The sequence below is a fragment of the Acipenser ruthenus genome, chromosome 15, assembly GCF_902713425.1.
Source record: "Acipenser ruthenus chromosome 15, fAciRut3.2 maternal haplotype, whole genome shotgun sequence".
Classification (NCBI taxonomy): Eukaryota; Metazoa; Chordata; class Actinopteri; order Acipenseriformes; family Acipenseridae; genus Acipenser; species Acipenser ruthenus.
In genome coordinates, this window is record NC_081203.1 from 23,228,224 (window position 1) to 23,250,006 (window position 21,783).

The 21,783-nt window shown below is 42.0% G+C and overlaps 1 protein-coding gene across 1 annotated transcript in view; it reads right to left on the reverse strand.

Moving 5' to 3' along the window:
- Positions 1 to 997: 997 nt before the first annotated feature.
- The window catches only part of LOC117429289 (cysteine-rich protein 2-like), a 29,696-nt gene continuing 8,910 nt past the window's right edge, over positions 998 to 21,783 (reverse strand). The window contains exons 2-8 of the mRNA XM_058987497.1: positions 13,242 to 13,336; positions 9,036 to 9,093; positions 8,039 to 8,179; positions 6,019 to 6,087; positions 4,491 to 4,585; positions 3,675 to 3,732; positions 998 to 2,068 (exon numbers count right to left, since the gene is read on the reverse strand). Coding sequence (XP_058843480.1) covers positions 2,001 to 2,068; positions 3,675 to 3,732; positions 4,491 to 4,585; positions 6,019 to 6,087; positions 8,039 to 8,179; positions 9,036 to 9,093; positions 13,242 to 13,336 — 584 coding nt within the window. The 3' untranslated portion in view covers positions 998 to 2,000. The remainder of the gene's footprint in view (positions 2,069 to 3,674; positions 3,733 to 4,490; positions 4,586 to 6,018; positions 6,088 to 8,038; positions 8,180 to 9,035; positions 9,094 to 13,241; positions 13,337 to 21,783) is intronic.

Here is a 21,783-nt window from a genome sequence, read left to right on the forward strand (position 1 = left end):
TGAGGCCATCCACGAATAGGTGTTGTGCTTCTGTGAAATGTGTTTTTAATGTTATCTGGACAATGGGACCATTCTTTAGCCTCTATATCTAAGGCTGTAAATAAAGATTTAAACGCTTAAAGTAATTGTAGCTAACAAAGTAGTTCCATTCATGTTCACCATCATGCATTACAAAGGTCTTAAATGTAAAAACATGTGTTTTCAATTATATCTGGTACTACACTTGGTTAAATACATCTCTGTTTGCAAGCTATGGTTTTAGACTTGTCACGCACTTCCTGGATTATTTCACCTGGAGGGTAGAATCGTCCCTGCTCGTTTAAAGGCTTTTTTCTTGTCATTAACCAATAAGCTGCTTCCCCTATTGACTGATATCCTTTGACCAGGGTTCCTGCAAGGCAAGACAAGCACACTGAGAACTTAGTTGTACCAGATGTCTGTTTTAAAAAGAAAATACATGTTTGCTATAACATTGGATGGCATTTAATGGCTGTTTAAATGGAAATGTAGTGTTTTATGAGGGTCTTGCATTGATTTTTTCCCATTTTTCAAAAAGGTCGAATCTTTTATAGTACATTTATAGATGCACTGTAATTGAATACTGTATGTGAAGTTTGAAAAATACCAAGTAAAAGATCAAGCCGTCTTTTTCATTTAAAATGTGTGTCAAAGTTGAAATAGTAACAGACTATTAAAATAGCTGTAAGCCTCTATGACTTCTGTTGAGAGTCCAAGGACCCTGTTGCCCATCATTTGGTACCTTTACATTGTGGTGAAAAGCATTGCAAAGTGCCCTGCATATTCTCCAGTAACCTGTACTGGTACATAAATAACTCCTCTTAGAAGGGGGAGGGGGTTACAAACCCAATTGTACAAGCAATGTCATATTTCATGAGGCAAAAATAATGCACTGTCGAATAGCAGCATCCCTCACAAACCTTGGGACCATTTTAGCCCAATGTTTTCCCAAAATAAAATAAAAAACCAACAGAAAAAATGACATAAGAACTGTTTTTTTTTAATTAGGGTTCAAAAAGACATCAGATCTTAATAATACAATCTCATAAAAAGCCCTGAATTTCCATGCCCAGTTACTTTGCATAACATAAAAACATAATGCAGATTTTCTTAGCTTATCTACCCAGTCAGTTTGCCGTTTCTAGCCTAATATCTACTACTAGCAGTATTACTCTTAAAATAAAAAGGAACAGGAACAGTTCTTCAGTCACCAGGTAGACAAATAAACAGTTGGGCAATAAATGTTTGGGCAAGCAGAAGTACCTAGCGCCCTCTGCTGTATAGAGGCGGTGGTGCTCCTGCATTATTTAGGATGTTCCCTAATAACCAAATACGTTGCTGGTCATAGTGATACAATGGTAATTTGTATTAAATTACAAATAATATAAATTTGGTTTCATTTTTTATAGCAGGTTGTCAGAGTAGACGTGCTTAAAAGATTAGCTCGGAAGGTTTTTTGTTTTGTTTTGTTTTTGTTAAGAAAAGGCAGCCCCTTTTTTTACCACAAAGAGGCCTTGTCTCACGCTGCAATGGTCGTGATAATATTTATACAACCCTGTATTCCTTCTGTAATTCTTCCAGCACTATATATTGAAATATTTCAGAAACTTTACAGAAAGGTAACACTAGAATAGGTTATTAACCAATTTCAGTGTCTGAAAAAAAAGTGGTTTATGAACATGTATGGCCAAACAAGACTGGTGTGGTGTTTAAGTGGTGCTCCTATACTACAGCAACAGTTACTTTCCAAGCCCTGTATACTGGTCTGCAGTGTTGAAAGAGTTAATAAGAGTCCTTGGTGGAGTGAATATATTTATAGTGGGTGGTCCAGTGAATAATTTATTAGCCAATGGAAATCTCCTGATTCCCTTGCATTGTTTTGGTCCAGGTGACTGCAGAGCTACCCCTGTTTATGGATGGGTTTTTTTCCCCAGGTAGTGGGACAGTAGGAAGAGCTAGAGCTGCATGCTTCTCAGGGCTGCTCAGGGCTGGGCTTCAGTGCTTGGGTCCTTCTCATAGATGTAGCTGCCCACCCCACCAGTGTTCACACCTGGAAGGAAAAACAATTCAAGGACTTAGGCATCAAGACTGACATGAGTTCTAAACAGTTATCTGTATGTTGAATTAATTATATATAAAAAATACCCATATAAAATAAACTACTGTTGTATTGGACTCACAAATACACAGCAGCTTTGGCCATCTTCAAACACTTCTTTATAAATGCTGAGGTAAAACTATAAGAAAGTCTTAGATGTTTAATAAATTACATTTACAGTATATTTCTGCTATATACATTTTTATATGAAACCCCAAACTTTTATTTTTATAGCACAATTTTGGATTAAGATTACATCCTGCAATACATCTGTAAATTAAATACTCTCTCCACACTTTACCATGACCTCTGGTTAACCTTGTTGGCCTTTGCTTTTACTGTGCTTTACTACACACAGGGCCTCATTTAAGAAAGGGGACTAAATGTAGCTGTAACGTGCACATTAACTAGTGAGCCTAATGTGCACCATAATCCTAAATGTACTGTCCCATTTACTGATAGAGAACACATTGATTTACATGCACACTATTTGGCTAATTTACATACCACAGCTTGCACACCACATGTATTGTGAGTGATAATTTAATGTACATGATAATGTCCAGGACTTACCCGTGACCACTGTGATATAAAAGGACCCAGCAGCCCAGACAAATCTTTTGGTCAGTGGCTTATTTTGAAAAGTTAGAGGTGGCTTACATTGACCATTGTACCAATATAATGAACTATAAAATAAAATCTAAAATATAACCTGTTATTTACAGGTAATTTTCACTGCTCTATATGAAAACTTTAATGCAAGTAATGCCTCCACGATGCCAGACAGATTTCAGCCCAGAAATGTAGGTTTAAATAGTGCGTCTATCAGTGGTTAAAGCCTGGTTTCCAAACAAACAAATGATCGCTCACTTTAATCTCATTCTTCAGAGCAGGGTGCCTCATTTAAATACATTATCATGCATTACCATAGAAATAACACATATTCATTCTGATTACCATAGTGTGGCACATTAAAATCAGTGTGCACCATAAGATGCCCACTATTCCATGCGATAATGAATAACATCGCAATAGTAAATACGGAAATCATGAACGTGAACACTAATTGCAATTATGGTGCACCATAATGTTTAGTTGCCTTTTGTAAATGAGGCCCATAGTATACCGCAGTAAACCTTAGGTAGGTTTATTTATTTATTTATTTTTCTTAGCACACACAAAGAACAGTGTGATCTATATTAATACTAAACATCGACATATTTTCTACATACCTCATTTCACTGTATTTTGTAAAGTAATGTTATTAAGTAGATCAATAATTCACCCTTAGGGCAAAAAAAAACCCAATTTGGAAAAATTAAAGAGCAGCAGTATTTAAATCCACTACTTTCTAAATGATTAAAATAGACCCCACTTTGGACTGAAACAGTAATATTCAAAAGAAGTAACAACAGACCATGGTAATGCCCCTAGGAAACCCCTGGTGGAATAGCATTGCATTTATTTATATGCTATGAGCACCATCTAGTGGTAAAACTGGATATTTAGTTCAGCTCCATTTTGTTCAGTATCTGGTCATGCACAATAGGAAACATACCTTTTGGTCCAAACAGAGTTGCATAGCAGGGCTTGTGGCAGTAGGGCTGCCCATCATGCTGTTACATAAAATGAATGCATACATTATCATCAATATCTTCAATGTTTACTACAATCTGAGCATCATGTTCTTTATTAAATACAATTTATTAATAAGGTAATATCCAACTGAAATAATTATCCAAAGAAAATGGTGACATAACAGCGAAGTTGATCTATGTGTCTCTTTCGCTCCTATCAACCAGTTTAGTTTAGATGGTTTGTTATTCCCAATACAAATACGTTCCAGCAGCAGATACTGGTCTTCATTTGTGTTAAACCCAACACAGACGATAGTTTTGGGGAATGCTTCTCTTTAGGCTCATCATGAAGGCAGGAGACGGAGAAAGTAATAATAACAACAACAATGTGGGATATTGCAGGTAATTGGGGGTTTTCACAGCTATGCGCCTACAATTTCTTACTTGGAATAGCTTACCACAGTATATTGGAGATTTGGAAACTGCCTGTGTTTTTAAAACCTCAAGTTTTGTCTGTTTAATTTAGCTTTTAAGTAGCGTTTGAACATTGTAAAAGGTTGAGGGCCTTGGCCATCATATCATAATGTTGTCTTTTTACTGAAGCAAAATCTGAGTAAAGTCAAACCTAAAGGGTTGTTCATCCAAAGAGGGAAGGGGAAACGGCCAGTTGAGGTGGAGGTGAAGGAAATGGGGTAGACGCAAATGTGAATGGTTAAGAGTGTGAAAGTGGAAGAGTAGATATTTTAAAAAAAAAAGATTGAGAATGAGAAAAGGAAAGAAAGCAGAACCAGCAGTACCTCTGCGTGGCTCCCCGGAGTCAGGGTCTTGCTGCAACGCTCACAACGTAGACACGGGCGATGCCAGTCCTTCCCCAGGGACGTCACCTTCTCCGCTGGAACACAGACACCGACACCGTCACCATGGCAACCAGCTCCCTCTACCTATCTGCACTCTAGCTGTAGCAGTACAGCTGCATTACCTTGGCCTAGTTTAGCTCATTATTTTGTTATTCTGTTAAGAAACAAATTACTTCATTATAATTTGCTCATACCAGTTACATTTCAATTATTTTAACTTACTGAAAGAATCAAACGATATAACATGGGCTATATTTTTAGTACATGGAATAAATATATATATAAAAAAGAGAACATTGCTTTATATTCATTAATTACATTATTTCAAATGTCAGATACTGTCTGCATTATTTTACAGAGCTTCCTTTCTTACATATTGTATTTCTTAGAAACCTGCTGCAGTATCCTTATAAAAGATGACCATGGTAAATTTGAACATAATGTACTAAGATTATTTTTTATTTAATAATGCAGTTCCAAGAGTATGGAATCTGCTACCTTGTCATGCAGTAATTATCTAAATATTTAAAGAAACAAATGAAAACATCTGTAACTGCCTTAGTGGGTGATTATAGGATATGTGAATTTACCAAGTTTAAGATTGTCTCTCAAGGAAGCAATCAATGTATTTTTTTTTTTTTAAACTCCAGCAGGGGGCAATATATACACCTCTCAGGCACCCGGATGTATTTCAGTATCCAAAATGCTTGCAACAGAAGAAGATAAATGACTTTTGTACATTCTGGGCTCTGTTTCAAAGCAATTTTGGAATTTTGTTTTTAAAATGTCTTCCAATGTTCAATTCAGATTAATGCAATAATAAGGTATTTCAATAACACATATATAAATATCCCCTGTCAAAGATAGGTCAACATTTAATACATCCATTACATACCTATCAAAACCGGAAAAGTGGTACGAAAAAAAAAAACTAAATACAGTACACTGTGTCGAATAATCGTACAAACCTCCAAGCAAACATTTATCAACATTATACAGAACAAGCTCTTCCCAAGCAATAACCTTCATAAGCTAAGCAAATCAGGGGGAAAAATAGGTCAATCTCCATGATATTCTTTCACATTCATGTGTGTGCAGCTATGCGGCATATCAGCTCAGACTACTTCACCTTACTCTATTGAATAACCACAGTTAAGATTTTTAAAAGGTAATCGTCTTCCTACCTAAAAGCATCCAATATTAACCACACAAGCAGACTACAAATATGATATGGGAGTGTGGGTAACTAGGGGCACTTAAGATTCATGACCTTTTCACTGTCTGGACCTCAAATATTATGCTACTTCTGATTTCAGTATTTAGAGTAAATGTAAAAGGAGTCTAATACTTACTCCTGGTAGAAAATCCATTCAAAAAGGAAAACCACAAACCTATATTATTAGTCTATATTATTAAGTACTTTTATAAACTGATGTAAAGGAAAAGTGGAAAAAAACAGAATACTCACCAAAATAAACCTTCTTGTTACACCTGGGGCACATATTGGGCTCTCCTGAAAAACTGGTAATGCTTGCAGCTAAAAAAAATAAAATAGATGTTTTATTGTTACATACATTATACTGCTTATAATTTACAAAACGTTGATATTTACAAAATATGAAAAACCATTAATATCATGGGCGTTGTGTAGGAGAATGACACCTCTTATACTTCCATAAAGACACTTTGCAGGAAACGAGGTGAAACTGAACACAGACTTCCTCAAAATAAACACGGCATTTGAGAAAATGCTATATAAATGACCCAGAATAATTATAAAAAGTAAATCAGACAGAAACAAAACTAAGTAAATGTCATTTGAAGTACTTTGCTCTTTAAAATGCAGGGTTATCATATGAACTTCAGGCAAAAAATGTTGAACTTGTGTGAAATGTTCATAATTAACAAGTGGATTACTCTTCAGTGAATAAGAAGCCATGGCAACAAATCAGGAAGGTCTTCTCCAAGAACAGCAATTGTATAATGGTCATTCCTTTTCATATGCTAACAGAGTGCTACAGTATGTATTTTACCACCTCTCTGCTTTTTATTGTACTATCTTACACAGGATCTATGGAGTCCAGACTAATACTGCTGCTGACACCCTGTGTTTTAGGTCAGTGTGAGCCACGGGGGATCTCCAATGGGTCTGTTGGCAGCAGTGCCATAATGTCTCGTCCTTCTGATAACCTTTGCAGCGCTTCAGGTTAAAATTGATCATAATGCAATGCTTGGGAATAAGTACCCCATTCATTAGGCTATTACTATAAATACATCACTAATATGATTGGCTTCAGGTGGATTCACACGACTGATGCTGCCATGCTTTTGGGCAGTAGACTGTGGAACAGCACAAAACAAGTGCAGCGAACTGTGAGCAGTAAGACCTACCTCAGCATATCTTAATGTGGAATCAGGCTGGCAAAGTAATTGCATCTGAGGATTGGGAGACAGGCTGGCTTAGTAGTCTAAGACTTCTGATACAGGTTTTAGGAATACATTAATAAAGGGCACAGGAATATTTAGGGAGGATGTTTAAGGTTACACTTGAAAATTCAGGCTGACTCCCTGTATGCTTGCTGTATCTTATTGTGTATAAGATGTCATCGTGTGCAGTTTGGTCTCTGGCTTCTCAAACTGTGCAGAATGATGCCTATAACACCCTACACACTACATATTCACTTATTATAAAGATTGTATTCAGGAACTACAAAAAACGTGTTGTTATTTTTTACTTTAGAATTGTGCTGAATGTACATAATATTTATTTGAGAAGTCTGCTCAATATCATATTGTGCCCGTGTGTTCCATACACATCACTATCTGTGGTTGTTCCTTTGATAATCACTTTAAAACTGATTTTGACATTTTCTATTTAGTAACCCAGAGTTGCAGAGGGGGCAGAAATGACGGTTGCGCATCCCTAATTTCATTTCTAAAAACTAAAATTATCTTTTAGGAGTCAGAAGCAGCTTACGTATTTGATCGACGACATTAGTTAGTTAGTCTGGTAAATAACGACATTAACGACATTAAATTAAATATTCTAAAAATGTATATGGTGCAAAGTATCCCTTTGAAATGCAACTTCATATGGGGAGGAAATATCAGAGTTCTCTTAAATAATTATTATTGTTTAGATACACTTTGTATCATTTTGCTTCAGTCAACACATTCGTGTTACTTTTTACAACACAGAAGAAAGCAGCACCCCTGTGTGCTCAATAGAGCTCTCAAAATCCTTGAAGGGGTCTTTAAACGGTGGTCCTGTCAAACTGTGCACATTAAAGATCCAATGAAACTCCAGTATCAGGGTCAATCACATTATGGCCGGGTTAATTTCTCCATATCTGATCTAATCCCAAATACAATTCCCCTGTGCCCCAGCTCCCCCATGTTAAGAGAGCTGGTGATATAAATTGATTTGATGAATTGAATTATTTATTTAGAGACCGCCGGGAAGCTGGCTATTCGGGACTCTTACGTACCTTTCACAGGTCCCCGGGGGGGTCCAGAGGTCTTTCTCTCCTCCTCCGTTTTGGGGGCCGACTCGACTGCGGCGCTCGTTTGCTGAGAGTTCACAGGGGGGTTATCATAGACGTATGCCCCTGCACCACCAATATTGACACCTGGAGGAAAGGACAATTGGCTGGTATTTATTACCGTTCAGAAATACAAATGTGAATTTAAAGGAAAAAGGGAGTGCCAATAGTCTGCTGGCTGTCTGTGACACATGAATGAATGAAATCTAATTATAGAGCAGGCTATAAATGCTATAGCACCATTATTTAGGCAGCTACCAGAAGTTTCCATATTCACAGTTTCCATATTGTCAGCCATTCACATTAAAATACCTTCACTCCATTACTAAAAAAAACATTTGCAGAGGATAAGTACAATAATATGTAAAAGTGTAAGTAGCTTTATATGTTATTGCCGTTCCTTTTCTGTTTTCCCCTTACAACTGAATGTTGTTTGCAATTATTCTGAACGCTTCTGTGGTTGGCATAGTCTTTTGTCGTTTTGTATAGATGCATGATTATGTGATGGAGGCTAAATACACTGCTGGAAATGCAGTGCTTTAGAGCCCCAGGGCTCCTAGGAGGTGTCCTGTTGCCCACATTGCAGGTGCGCTGTAGGAAGAATCTTTGTATACACTGCCATGATGATTGACAGCAGACAGGCAGGATTCTTGTGAGGACAATTAAGCTCTGCCAATCACATTGCCTTTCCTTAACAAATTCATTAGTAAGCCCTATTTAAGAGGACCTTTTTCATATTTCAGTTCCAGTCCTGGGACTGTATCCTGTGCTGCATTTGTTCAAATTAAAAATTTAAAGAAATGTACATTTCCATGCAAAATGAGGAATGACAGGTAGTCAGCTTAATATGAATGTTTAGGGGATAACAGCACAGGAGACTGAAGTCCTTGTGTCTACTCCATTCTCAGAGAAGGTACTGTACAGGTACGAATGCAAGGCTTACCTTTTGGCCCAAAAAGAGCAGCGTAGCACGGCTTGTGGCAGAATGGTTTCCCATCATGCTGAAAAACAAGATAAAAGCACAGGAACTCATTTAGAGAAATAAGGTATGGTATAGTGTTGAATTCCTCTCAATTGGAACATATTCAAAGAGCCATAAACAATTATTAATTCCTTGGCAAATTCAAACACTCAATTAGAAATTCTAAGGTATAACTATAGAACTGCCCCTGTCAGTTCTGACACAGCTGGATTATATATCACTGGAGCATCACCTTTGATTTCATCGATAAACTATCCTTGGTTACCCTTGGACTGAACAGCCTGACTATGGTATTGTTCCGAGATTTACTAACAGACCACAGGTTAAGAACCTCAGGGCTGGTACTTGGAGCAGTGTGGCCTAATGTTTAGAGGAGATGACCTGGGAGTAAATGTGGCCTAGTGTTTAGAGCAGAGGGACTGAGAGGCAGGGTGGACTTATGTTTATAGCAGAGGGACGTTTTTTAGTGTAATGTGGGTATGCTGTAAAATGCTTTAAAAATCCAGCTGTGGTTTATAGGCAGAATATACTATAGGTTGATCCAATCAAAGTAATCAAAGTAAAGTTGACTTTCTATGTTTAATGATGTAGGGTAAACTATTTTGGTGGTATGTTTTCTATAAATTCCTCCCTATGGAATTGCTACCATTGATGGTGATATTGTGTTTCTTCGTGGTACAGTAATACACTGTTAATCTTCTAAATAATAGTATGAAGTATCATTTATATTTTTCAAACTTTTACGAGAAAGTACAAGTATCAAATTTGGAGACTTTCTTACAGCAACCCCTGCATAAGGACGCAGTCAAGTCCCAGCTACCAGATCTGAAATGGAGCCTGTCTCACTATATATTAACTAAAGAGTTTGCCAGATGTGTGCTTAATGACACACATAGCACTGCAGTGCCCAGACATCACTTTTAAAAGAGTTCCATCTAGGTACAGTGTCCCCCGAGGAACTGCTACTGTCTGCTTTTGTTCCTCCAGATTTTCTAACACGTCCAGTATATCTGCCAATAGAGAGCCACCTGCTTTTCCCTAGCACACTGTTCCTTTGTTTGGCTCCGACTCCCACTGTTGCCAAGACGAAAGAGGAACAGCAGGGCGGGAGCAAACTGGGCTACTGCTCTCGTCAGAGCGGGGTGATGTATTGTGTGTCCATTGGTTGTCAATGTGTCAACGAACCACAAAATGTGTTTCATTATAGTCGCTGTTATTTCAATAAACAGAATTGTTTTTACAAATCTCTTTAATTGTATATAGCACAATTCAATTATGAGATTTAAATGTGATATTGATATCTGATATTTCTTTTGTCAATGTCCCCGAGATATCCTTTGTAAACTGTTCCATCTCATTGTGTTTGTAATCTGAGGACGTTTTTAGACAAAGGAATGTGTTTCTAAGGACTATTGTATTAAATGGGGTGAGATACGCATCAGAGGATGCAGCATTTTCAGGGGAAGCTTTCATGGCTTTTCCTGGCTTACTGGTGGTCAGTGTCCTTGTTCCTCACCTCACATTTCTACTATTCTTTGCTATATTTCTGCTTGTCTAGTACAGTGATTTCTAGCCTTAGGGTTTGCCCCCACAGACCAGCTGTTGTTGTTCAGACCATTACGCGAATGAAAAAAAAAATTTTGTTGATGTTTTGTGATTAATTCTAGCATGAGGTGTATTTTTCGTAATTATTAATAGGATGACATTGTTATCTGTTGTGTAGTGTGTAGCAGTTTAATGGTTTGCTTTGGTGTTGGAGCAGTGTGGCCCTGTGTTTAAAGCATGGAACCTGGGAGGTTCTGTGGCCCAGTGTTTGGAACTGAGAACTGTGGGAGGCTGTGTTTGGAGTCACAGAAACTGAGAAACAGTGTTGCTATTGGAGTTGATTTGACATGGCTCAGTGATATTGAAGTCGAATTACATTATTAAAAAAACACATTAAGAGACTGAATCTGAGCTGTAAATCTCCTTCCCAATCAGAGAAGGCGCTGCATAAGGGGAACAATAGGCTCTTCACAGGATTTGCTGGAGAGAGAGGACTGGAGCTGAGACTCTCACTCAGCACCTTCCCCAGCACGCCACAAACCTGCACAGCACAGCACAGCACAGCAAAACACAGAGCACAGTTATTGGAACTGCACTGTTGTCACCATGACTGTGGAACTGTATTATACACTCTGTCACTTTAATTAAAACCCTTGCTGGTTCAACTGGGCTACCTGCGTGTATGTGACGTCACTTCCACCTTATCACTCTCCATCTGTGACAACATCCATACTTTTAAACACACAAACATGAAAACAGTTACCAGGATTTTGTTTGTGGATTTCTAATATTAAACGCAGTACGTCACATGCATAAACAACCCCTCCTCCAAAGCCTGATGAGGAGATGGGGGTGGTGAGCATCAGCAGACGTTCTTCAGGGTCAGAAATTTACCAGGGAACCCTGGGAATTGTGTGGACAGCAGACAACAAGCGCAGCTAACTCAAATGTCCTGAAGGTCAGTGAGCAGCGAGACCTACCTCAGCAGATCTTAATGTAGAATCATCCTGGCAAAGTAGTTGCTTCTGAGGACTGGGAGGCAGGCTGGCCTAGTACTAAAAACTTCTGATATAGGTTTTAGGAATGCATTGATAAAGGGCACAGGAATGTTTAGGGAGGATGTTTTTCACGGTTACACTTGAAAATTCAGGCCAACTTCCTGTATGCTTGCTGGCCCCTGTCCCCATTTGACCAAATGTTGCTATTCACTTGCCAAGAACTATCTGAATTTTTTTTTTTGGACAATACTTTTTTTGGATTATACTTTTTTTTTATATGTTGCATTTCCACACCAAACTTTCTAAAAACATCTCACACACCTACTGTTTGGTCTGCAAGTACTAGAATTAAGGTTTGTACACTCATTGTGATGTATTGTATTCCTATGCTTCTGCTCATCCAGTTGAACATCAATCCAGGTTTGTCCAAAAGGTCTGAGTGTTACAGTGGCTCGCAAGTGACTTTGGGAACGTTCATGTTTTTGTGCTGACTTCAATAGACATTCTAGATTGCTGTAGCCAGTGCTGTTCCATATCGTCTTTTCTGTACTGAACAAAAGACAGTTTCAGCAGTATAATTTCTGTAATTGACAGCTACCGGTAAGCACAGATACCTTCCATAATTTGAATTTTGGAAGTGGCGAGTATATCCCTTCCGTTCCTGTGTCAGTTCAGGTATTTGTGGTGTATCTCTCCCTTTTTTAACAATCTCCAATTTTTCTGATAAAGCTGTACTTGAAAATTGGTAACCAAATCGACTACGATGTCTCAGTGATCTGACATTTAAAAAAAAAAAAAAAGTGTAAAAAGCAATTAGAAATATTACTTTGAAGTTCTCAATATAATTCTCAATATTGGTCTCTATAATAGTAATATTGCGTGAAATTCAGCTATTCTTACACCACTTATCATATTTATTTTCCGCCTCTGCTTACTAATGATTGGACAGCTGCAAAACCAGGGCAGATCTTTGACTTTCCCATTGGTTAAAATCCCTAAGACAATCAACTGAAACGGAGAATACTTTCAACTGTTTATGTCCCGCCTCCGCTCACTTATGATTGGACTGCTGCGGAGAAAATGCAGATCTTCTATTGGTTGATCGCATCGCAGGCCCTTCAGGAAAACATTAGAGTACGTTTCGCAGCATATAAGCGAGCACTGTAAATTGACAGCTGTCAACGGTTTAGTTGCCACTGTCTCATCAGCACAGAATACCTTGAAGGCCCAGATGTTACGCCCCTGGATTAATCCTGAATAGCTACCAGGCTCGTGAATCACTATACCATTAATATCTGATAGAATAAAAATTAATAATCTATTTTGTGTTCTCTCAATGAAGTCACACCTAGGCTGTGTCTTAATATGCACCCTATCCTATGAGCAGTGGACTTTTTTGTCCATCTGCCATTTTGTAGGGGTGTCTAAATGCCCATTCGTCAAAAATATATAGTTTCAACACTGGAGGTGCGGCCTTGGCCTAATATGTCAAACGTGCAGTAATATTTAGTGCATTACACACTTTTTTAGCTTGAGAGGGAAGGGAAGAAGTAAAATATGTTCTAGAAATAGTATAAAGAGTAGTTTTGAATTAAGACACAGTGATTCAAGGATACAGCCTTACCTCAGCGTGGCCCCCTGAAGTCAGAGTCTTGTTACAGCGCTCACACTTTAGACAGAACTTGTGCCAGTCTTTTCCCAGGGAAGTGACCTTCTCGGCTGCAAAACCAAAAATAATGAATGACAACCTAGCAATAGACTTAGGAACGAGATGACTGTCTTCCTGGATTCAAGTCTACTACAATACAGCATATTCAAACAGTACATAATCAATACAAAAAACAACAATGTTATCCAAGCAATGTCCATTTTGTCTCAAGTTAAACTCTGAGCATCTTCTACAATAGCAATAAATAACACGGGTGTGTTACCTTACAAAAGGTACATACTGTAAAAATCCTGGAAAACGTAGGTGATAACTACAGGGCCCATCGAGTGTACAAGGTGATAAGTCTTCTCATTAGATCAAATGTGAGACAGGTTATCCCCAAGTACACTTGATGCATCATCTATAGTAGGTATAGCCATTATATGACAAGTGCTTTGTTTAAGCATATTAGCTTGATATTTCTTGCAGCATTTTGTGGTTCAGATATGTTTATCCCTGTTTGTCAGCTAATACTTTTCTCCTAGAATCTGCAAATTCCAGTCATTGTGGATTACAAAAATAGCCAAATCTAATCAATTATTTTCATACACTGCACTTAACATTAAACCTCTATTTACATAGCTCTGAATCTTACAGTAACAACATTTTTTTTAATGTCAACTGTTTGACACCAAGCGCTCTATAAACAAAAAGAATTTGAAAATCCTCTTACTCCTTGCTAGAAAGGTAAACCATGCAGTACAGATTTATTTTCCAATTGGAAATGAAATAGTTTCTCAGAGAAGAGGGGAAATGGAATCCGGAGAATGTAATGCACTGTATCAGAAGCCTTTGCTAACCCCTGTGGAACAGCGGTGTGGAAATGCATCAATCATCCTAAATATTAAACCCAGCCAGAACCCTGACTGGATATAAAAGCAATCTGCGATACATCTTTCATTTGGAGGTACAGTATAAAGAACACACAGCAGGGCATGGAAAGTAACCAAGTAGGCTGGTACAGTACATCTACATGTAACCACGGCAGCCGGGTTGGTAGTGTATTTTAGTAAACCTTGGTTTCTAAGCAGTTCATCACGTGATGCAGTAAACAGGGACTCAAATGACTCGGCATGTCCCCTTTCTCTCCTCCCCTTGACCACCCACCATAATAGGAGAATTAACTGACTGGACCCGCTTCATATGCTTGCTACAAAGTTACAGTTGGGAGCTCTTAAAGAAGCACACTACATCTGAAAACTCATCCTCTAGGCTAAAAGTTAATGCTACTTATATAGTCAGTTGAGAAACACATGCTGTCATATGAATGCAAGTTCCTCAGCATATTCTTTAAAGCTGTAGTCCCTAAGGTTTACCTGCAGCAGAGCCAGTTTCACTGCTCCCTGTCATCATGCTACAACTCCATAGTCAGCAAGCTTCAAATCTTACATTGTGACATAATCCGAGTTTGCATCCTGTTCGAACTGAGAAATCCATCACATTTCTAGTTCAGATCCCAAGTGAATATGCCGGGCTGTCTCTTACACCATTTCTTTCAACACACATTAATTATAGTACATGAAATGTTACTCTTTCTAAATATATAACAAGGGTTAACAATAGTCAGACAATGCCCCCCTCAGTGTTATAGCCCAACTCAGGAAACACTGTTGCCTTATGTAAATGGCATTTGTACCTTTTGTTTCCTTAAATTGAATAGATGAAAATGGTGATGCATGAGGAGACACTTCCTGTTATTTCAAGTTAATCAGCAGATGTTTTTTTATGGCAACAAAAGAATGGAGGTCTTAAAATAGATGTTACCCTTCGTATCAATAAGCTTCACATTTTTGGGGTGTTGGTTGGTTAAGTTTGAATAAGACAATTGTGTTATTTATAGAAGTGCAATAAGACTACATGTTCCTAACATTACAGTGTGGTGTACAAGGAGATTAACATTATGAATTATTTTTTATCTTGTACTAGTTCAATTTCCTACACTACAGAAATCAAAAGCTGAAGTGCATCGTGACATATCCTACGGCAACTGAGCAACCTGATTGGTTGGAAAGGTTGTGCTGCTGTATAAATACTGAGGTTACGGCCTGGAATCAATCAGTTTTATGCCCAGAATGTTGAGGAACAATCAAATAACTTTATTTATATAAGGCAAGTTCTCATGACTGGTATAAAACACAACACAGGCAGTAACCTATTTCTACCACATTTTTTAATTAATTCTCATCTTAATTAAATTATTGTGTTACTGTTATGTATTATTAAAGGACTAGTGTGTTACTCTGCAGTATTCCTCCACCTTGTGTTGTCCATTGAGAATGTTTATCAAAGTTGGCTGCCGTTACCAGGCAACAGGCACATCCAGTGTTAACAGCAGCTGGTTGGTTCAATTCCATGTCGAACTCAGGGACTGCCATTTCATAGTCAAAAAGAAAAGAAAGGATAGTATCCATTTTATAGCATGTATCTTTTATAGCAAGTACCGCTAGTCTGAAATAGTTTATTTTGTTTTTAATTGAAACAGTATTTTTGCAATGTCATAATTGGTATTTTAGAGATCCGGCTACTTGTTTGATTGTGATGACAAAAGTATTGCATCATCTAGTATGGTAGAATATTTGATATCCTTCCAATCTGATTACATTAACCAATTGGCACTAAGAACATTTATTGGGACTTTTCAACATACCTTTTAGGTTAAACCTAAAGTTTTGTAAAATTCATTTTTTGGGCTATTTAGTCTTGTCATTAATTCAAATGTGGTAAATATTTTTTCCCCCCAAAATGGTTTAGTACATGTGGCGGAGTGTCCCGCCCCTATTTATTATTATTTGTATTTTTGTTTGCGGCGCGGGTAAAAGCGCCGCGTCTTTTGTTATTATATTTAAAAACCTCGTGAGGATGCATGGCTGATCAGCTACTGATTATTTAACTAGCTGACAGTCATGCATCCTTACCAAACGCGTGCAGACTCTGGCCGAGGGATAATAAGATAATTACCAACTAGTTAATCCCTCGGCCAGAGTATATAAACCAGCAGCACTCTGCACTCGGGGTTGAGAGTGTAGAGGAGAGTACGGGAGAGCGGAGAGAGAAAAAGCAACATTAACAAAACAATTGCTAAGACGTGCTGGATTTCCCAGCACATCACTTACTTGTTTGTTTGTTCATTCGTTTGGCCCTTGTGCCCTTTTGTTTTGTGTTGTGTTAATTTGTTTAATATTTTGTTTATTAAATACGCTGAGTGCACTAACACTCAGCTTCAACCGCCCATCCACTGTTTGGTTTGAGTTACTTCCTGGTCCGTGACGTCATCCACATCACCACTGCGAGCCAGACTGTCACATATGGTGTCCTGCGTGGGACAAACAACGCCTCCAACAGCCGGACCAGGATTGAAAAGTGCGTTTTTTTTTGTTTGTTCGTTTTTTTTTTCAAATTAAAAATGGGGAAAAGTAGCCGGAGGAGAAAGCAGCAGCAGCAGCAACAACAGCAGCAGGAGGCGCAGCAACATCAGCCTTACCTTGCCACACTGGATATCTGCCTCACCTGCCTGAAGGGTGAGGAGTGGTGCTTCGCGGTTGGTGAGGTTGGGCACGTGGCACCAGACCAACCCCCTCCATGGCAGGAGAAAGAGGAGCCAGAGCGTCCAGTGAGGGAGGACCTACATCCTCCAAAGAGGACGAATGCACTCTCCTCTGAGGGAGTCTGGGACTGGCTGGTGGAGCCGGGGAGGGATTATGAGGAAGCCCTCCCTGCAGTGATCAACCTCCTGTGGGCAAGAGATGGGGAGCGCTGGGAGGCCTGGGAACAGCAACACCACCCAGCTTCCCTCCCAGACATCGCAGCCATGGTGTTCAACTACCTGGCTGCGGATATGGGAGAGACCCTGCTGCTGCCATCTCCAGCATCAGAGGGAGAGGAGCCATCGCTGCCGTCTCCAGCGCCAGAGGGAGAGGAGCCATCGCTGCCGTCTCCAGCGCCAGAGGGAGAGGAGCCATCGCTGCCGTCTCCAGCGCCAGAGGGAGAGGAGCCATCGCTGCCGTCTCCAGCGCCAGAGGGAGAGGAGCCATCGCTGCCGTCTCCAGCGCCAGAGGGAGAGGAGCCATCGCTGCCGTCTCCAGCGCCAGAGGGAGAGGAGCCATCGCTGCCGTCTCCAGCGCCAGAGGGAGAGGAGCCATCGCTGCCGTCTCCAGCGCCAGAGGGAGAGGAGCCATCGCTGCCGTCTCCAGCATCAGAGGGAGAGGAGCCATCGCTGCCGTCTCCAGCGCCAGAGGGAGAGGAGCCATCGCTGCCGTCTCCAGCGCCAGAGGGAGAGGAGCCATCGCTGCCGTCTCCAGCGCCAGAGGGAGAGGAGCCATCGCTGCCGTCTCCAGCGCCAGAGGGAGAGGAGCCATCGCTGCCGTCTCCAGCGCCAGAGGGAGAGGAGCCATCGCTGCCGTCTCCAGCGCCAGAGGGAGAGGAGCCATCGCTACCGTCTCCAGCATCAGAGGGAGAGGAGCCATCGCTACCGTCTCCAGCATCAGAGGGAGAGGAGCCATCGCTGCCATCTCCAGCATCAGAGGGAGAGGAGCCATCGCTACCGTCTCCAGCATCAGAGGGAGAGGAGCCATCGCTACCGTCTCCACCAGCAGAGGGAGAATGCCTGCTGGTTTCGCCTCCACAGCCTGGGGAGGAGCCCGAACGTCCTACGCCCGAGTGGGAGGAGCCCGAACGTCCTACGCCCGAGTGGGAGGAGCCCGAACGTCCTACGCCCGAGTGGGAGGAGCCCGAACGTCCTACGCCCGAGTGGGAGGAGCCCGAACGTCCTACGCCCGAGTGGGAGGAGCCCGAACGTCCTACGGCCGAGTGGGAGGAGCCCGAACGTCCTACGCCCAAGAGGGGGGAGTCGGTGCGTCCACAGCCCAAGAGGGAGGAGTCGGTGCGTCCACAGCCCAAGAGGGAGGAGTCGGTGCGTCCACAGCCCAAAGAGGGGGGAGTCGGTGCGTCCATAGCCCAAGAGGTGGAAGTCTGCGCTTCCACAGCCTTAGGACCCAAGCTGCAGTCCCAAGAGCCAGAAGGGGAGGAGTTACAGGCTCAACCCCCTGAATTTTTCTGGGGGGGAGAAGGGCAGGATGCTGATGTTCCCCAGCAGCCTCTATTTATGCTGCTGAAGGGAGCACGGCACACACCAGCCCAGCCGCCACAGCAGAGGGAGCCAGAACCGCCACAGCCTCCCTCTGAGTGGCCAGCATCCGCCCCATCGCCTCTGCCTCCACCACCACCAGGAGCAGAGCAGCAGGAGCTGCCTCTGTCTCCACCACCACCAGGAGCAGGGCAGCAGGAGCTGCTTCTGTCTCCACCATCACCAGGAGCAGAGCAGCAAGAGCTGCCTCTGCCTCCGCCACCTCCACCAGCAGAGGGTGAATGCCTGCTGGTTCCACATCCACCGTCGTGGGAGGACTGCTTGCCCCTCCCACCTCCACCAGCAGAGGGTGAATGCCTGCTGGTTCCGCCTCCACCGTCGTGGGAGGACTGCTTGCCCCTCCCACCTCCACCAGCAGAGGATGAATGCCTGCTGGTTCTGCCTCAACCGTCGTGGGAGGACTGCTTGCCCCTCCCACCTCCACCAGCAGAGGATGAATACCTGCTGGTTCCGCCTCAGCCGCCGTGGGAGGACTGCTTGCCACTCCCAGCTCCACCAGCAGAGGGTGAATACCTGCTGGTTCCGTCTCAGCCGCTGTGGGAGGACTGCTTTCCCCTCCCACCTCCACCAGCAGAGGGTGAATACCTGCTGGTTCCACATCCACCGTCATGGGAAGGACTGCTCCTGCCCTGCCTCGCACCACCCAGGGATGCCTGCCTCGCATCGCCTGGGGCTGCCTGTTCCACATCGCCTGGGGTCGCCAGGGATCCTGCTTCGCCTGGGGTCGCCAGGGATCCTGCTTCGCCTGGGGTCGCCAGGGATCCTGCTTTGCCTGGGGTCGCCAGGGATCCTGCTTCGCCTGGGGTCACTACACTGTGGTCGGAGCCCCACGGAGGGGAGCTGCCGGCCATGAAGAAAGGGGGGGAGGTCAGGAGACCAGCTTCCCCAGCCGCACTTTCGCGGCCGGAGATCATGTGGTCAGAGCCCCACGAAGGGGAGCTGCCAGCCATGGAAAAGGGGGGGGAGGTCAGGAGACCAGCTCCCCCAGCCGCACTTTCGCGGCAGGAAATACTGTGGCTGGAGCCCCGTGAAGGGCAGCTGTCAGCCATGAAGAAGGGGGGGGAGGTCAGGAGACCAGCTTCCCCCGCAGCAATTTCGCTGCAGGAGAAAGGGTGGCCAGAGCCCCACGGAGGGGAGCTGTCGGCCATGAAGAAGGGGGGGCAGGTCTGGAGACCACCCCCAAAAATTTTTTGGCCAGAGGAGCTGGCCGGTGCGCGGGCCATTGGAACACTACGGCTGTTTGGGTGGGAGGAGGACATCCCACCGTGGCCGCCACCTTTGGCCCGTTGCTGCCCCTGTTCCTGCGCCGGGACTGCTGACCGGGACTTTGGGGACTAAGGGGGGAGGTGGCCGAAAAGGCCATGTGTGCTGCGCACAAGGGGGGGCATGTGTGGCGGAGTGTCCCGCCCCTATTTATTATTATTTGTATTTTTGTTTGCGGCGCGGGTAAAAGCGCCGCGTCTTTTGTTATTATATTTAAAAACCTCGTGAGGATGCATGGCTGATCAGCTACTGATTATTTAACTAGCTGACAGTCATGCATCCTTACCAAACGCGTGCAGACTCTGGCCGAGGGATAATAAGATAATTACCAACTAGTTAATCCCTCGGCCAGAGTATATAAACCAGCAGCACTCTGCACTCGGGGTTGAGAGTGTAGAGGAGAGTACGGGAGAGCGGAGAGAGAAAAAGCAACATTAACAAAACAATTGCTAAGACGTGCTGGATTTCCCAGCACATCACTTACTTGTTTGTTTGTTCATTCGTTTGGCCCTTGTGCCCTTTTGTTTTGTGTTGTGTTAATTTGTTTAATATTTTGTTTATTAAATACGCTGAGTGCACTAACACTCAGCTTCAACCGCCCATCCACTGTTTGGTTTGAGTTACTTCCTGGTCCGTGACGTCATCCACATCACCACTGCGAGCCAGACTGTCACAGTACAAAACCCTGCACGAGCCCTGGTGATGGATTACAACAATCGGGAGTTTTATTCAAAGAATGCATTTATGTTGCCTACATTCCTAAAGGGAGATTAATGCCACAGTTAATCTAGTTGTTACAGAGACAACAAAATAATCTTAAACATTATGAAAACAGATGTCCCTGTATGTAAATACAGGGAGGTCATGAGTGATTGCTAAAGATTTCGATTGTGAAATCACATTTGATTACTGAACTTATCAAAAATTTCAATTGATGTTATTATTAGTCTCTGTTATTGTAAAGTTGACAGGCTTTTACTAACATGAAATATAAATGGGGACCCTTTACTGGGCTGCAGTTTATGTAATGACTCAGCATCCAGTCATTACTAATAAGTTTAATAGCATCATTTCAAAAGATGATGGGAGGGAGGGGAAAAAAACGCAATTCCTTTATTTTGGCTCCAGTTATTTCTTTGTATTTTTCCAGTTATTTTCTGGTGGCTCCCATTTAAACAGTTCATACAGAAACATACCTTCCTGCTGAACAGACTACGTGCTCCCTATGGTTTTAAAACAATTTTCAGCAGAACATGTAGTACACAATGAACCAATGCTGAAAAGATCACATTTGTAGGTATTTTCTGTAAAAAAAACAAAACCATTTTTTAGTATGAGAATAGATGTATCATTTTTCATCCCATAGCTACAGTACGGCAGAGCATGCACATTGCAATCATATAAGTTCTGTACGTACAGTAGTAGCATAATGGCAGAGCTGATATCCTTGAGAAGAACACAGTTCCTATGGTACAGTAATTATGTTTGCTAGCTTTATACACAGCGCTTGCAAAGCCTTGGCCTATAACTTCTGAACGCCTTGTTGGATTGATCTAAAAACTGAATACCCTTCATAATGATGGGGCAACCAAACAGGTACAGTTCAAGTTTTATTTACCAGACCGTTCCCTCATAACACTCAAAAACCCACCTGCTGGATATTAACAGATGGAGCATAATGATTTGTGAACCGTTAGACAAACAACATTCCTGTTAGTTCTGCTTTTCTAGAACATTCTCCTAGTTTGTTTTAAGGGCTACTTCTAAAAGCATTGCTGAACTGAACTGTGTCACAGGCTGGTAAACAAAACTGAAAAAACAGGATGATGTGATGAAATGCAATCCAAGAGCAAGGAAAAAGTGACAGGACTTGAATTAAAAACAGAAGCACATCCTGAATGAGAGAGCCACAAGATAAGCCAGGGGAATTTCCAGTTCCCACCCTAACACGCTCCACACTCTTTATTGTCATGGCAAACATGCAGACTATGCATGCATGGTTACCATGGATACCTTTGGGATTGTTTTGAAAGCTATGTGTTTATTTCCAAT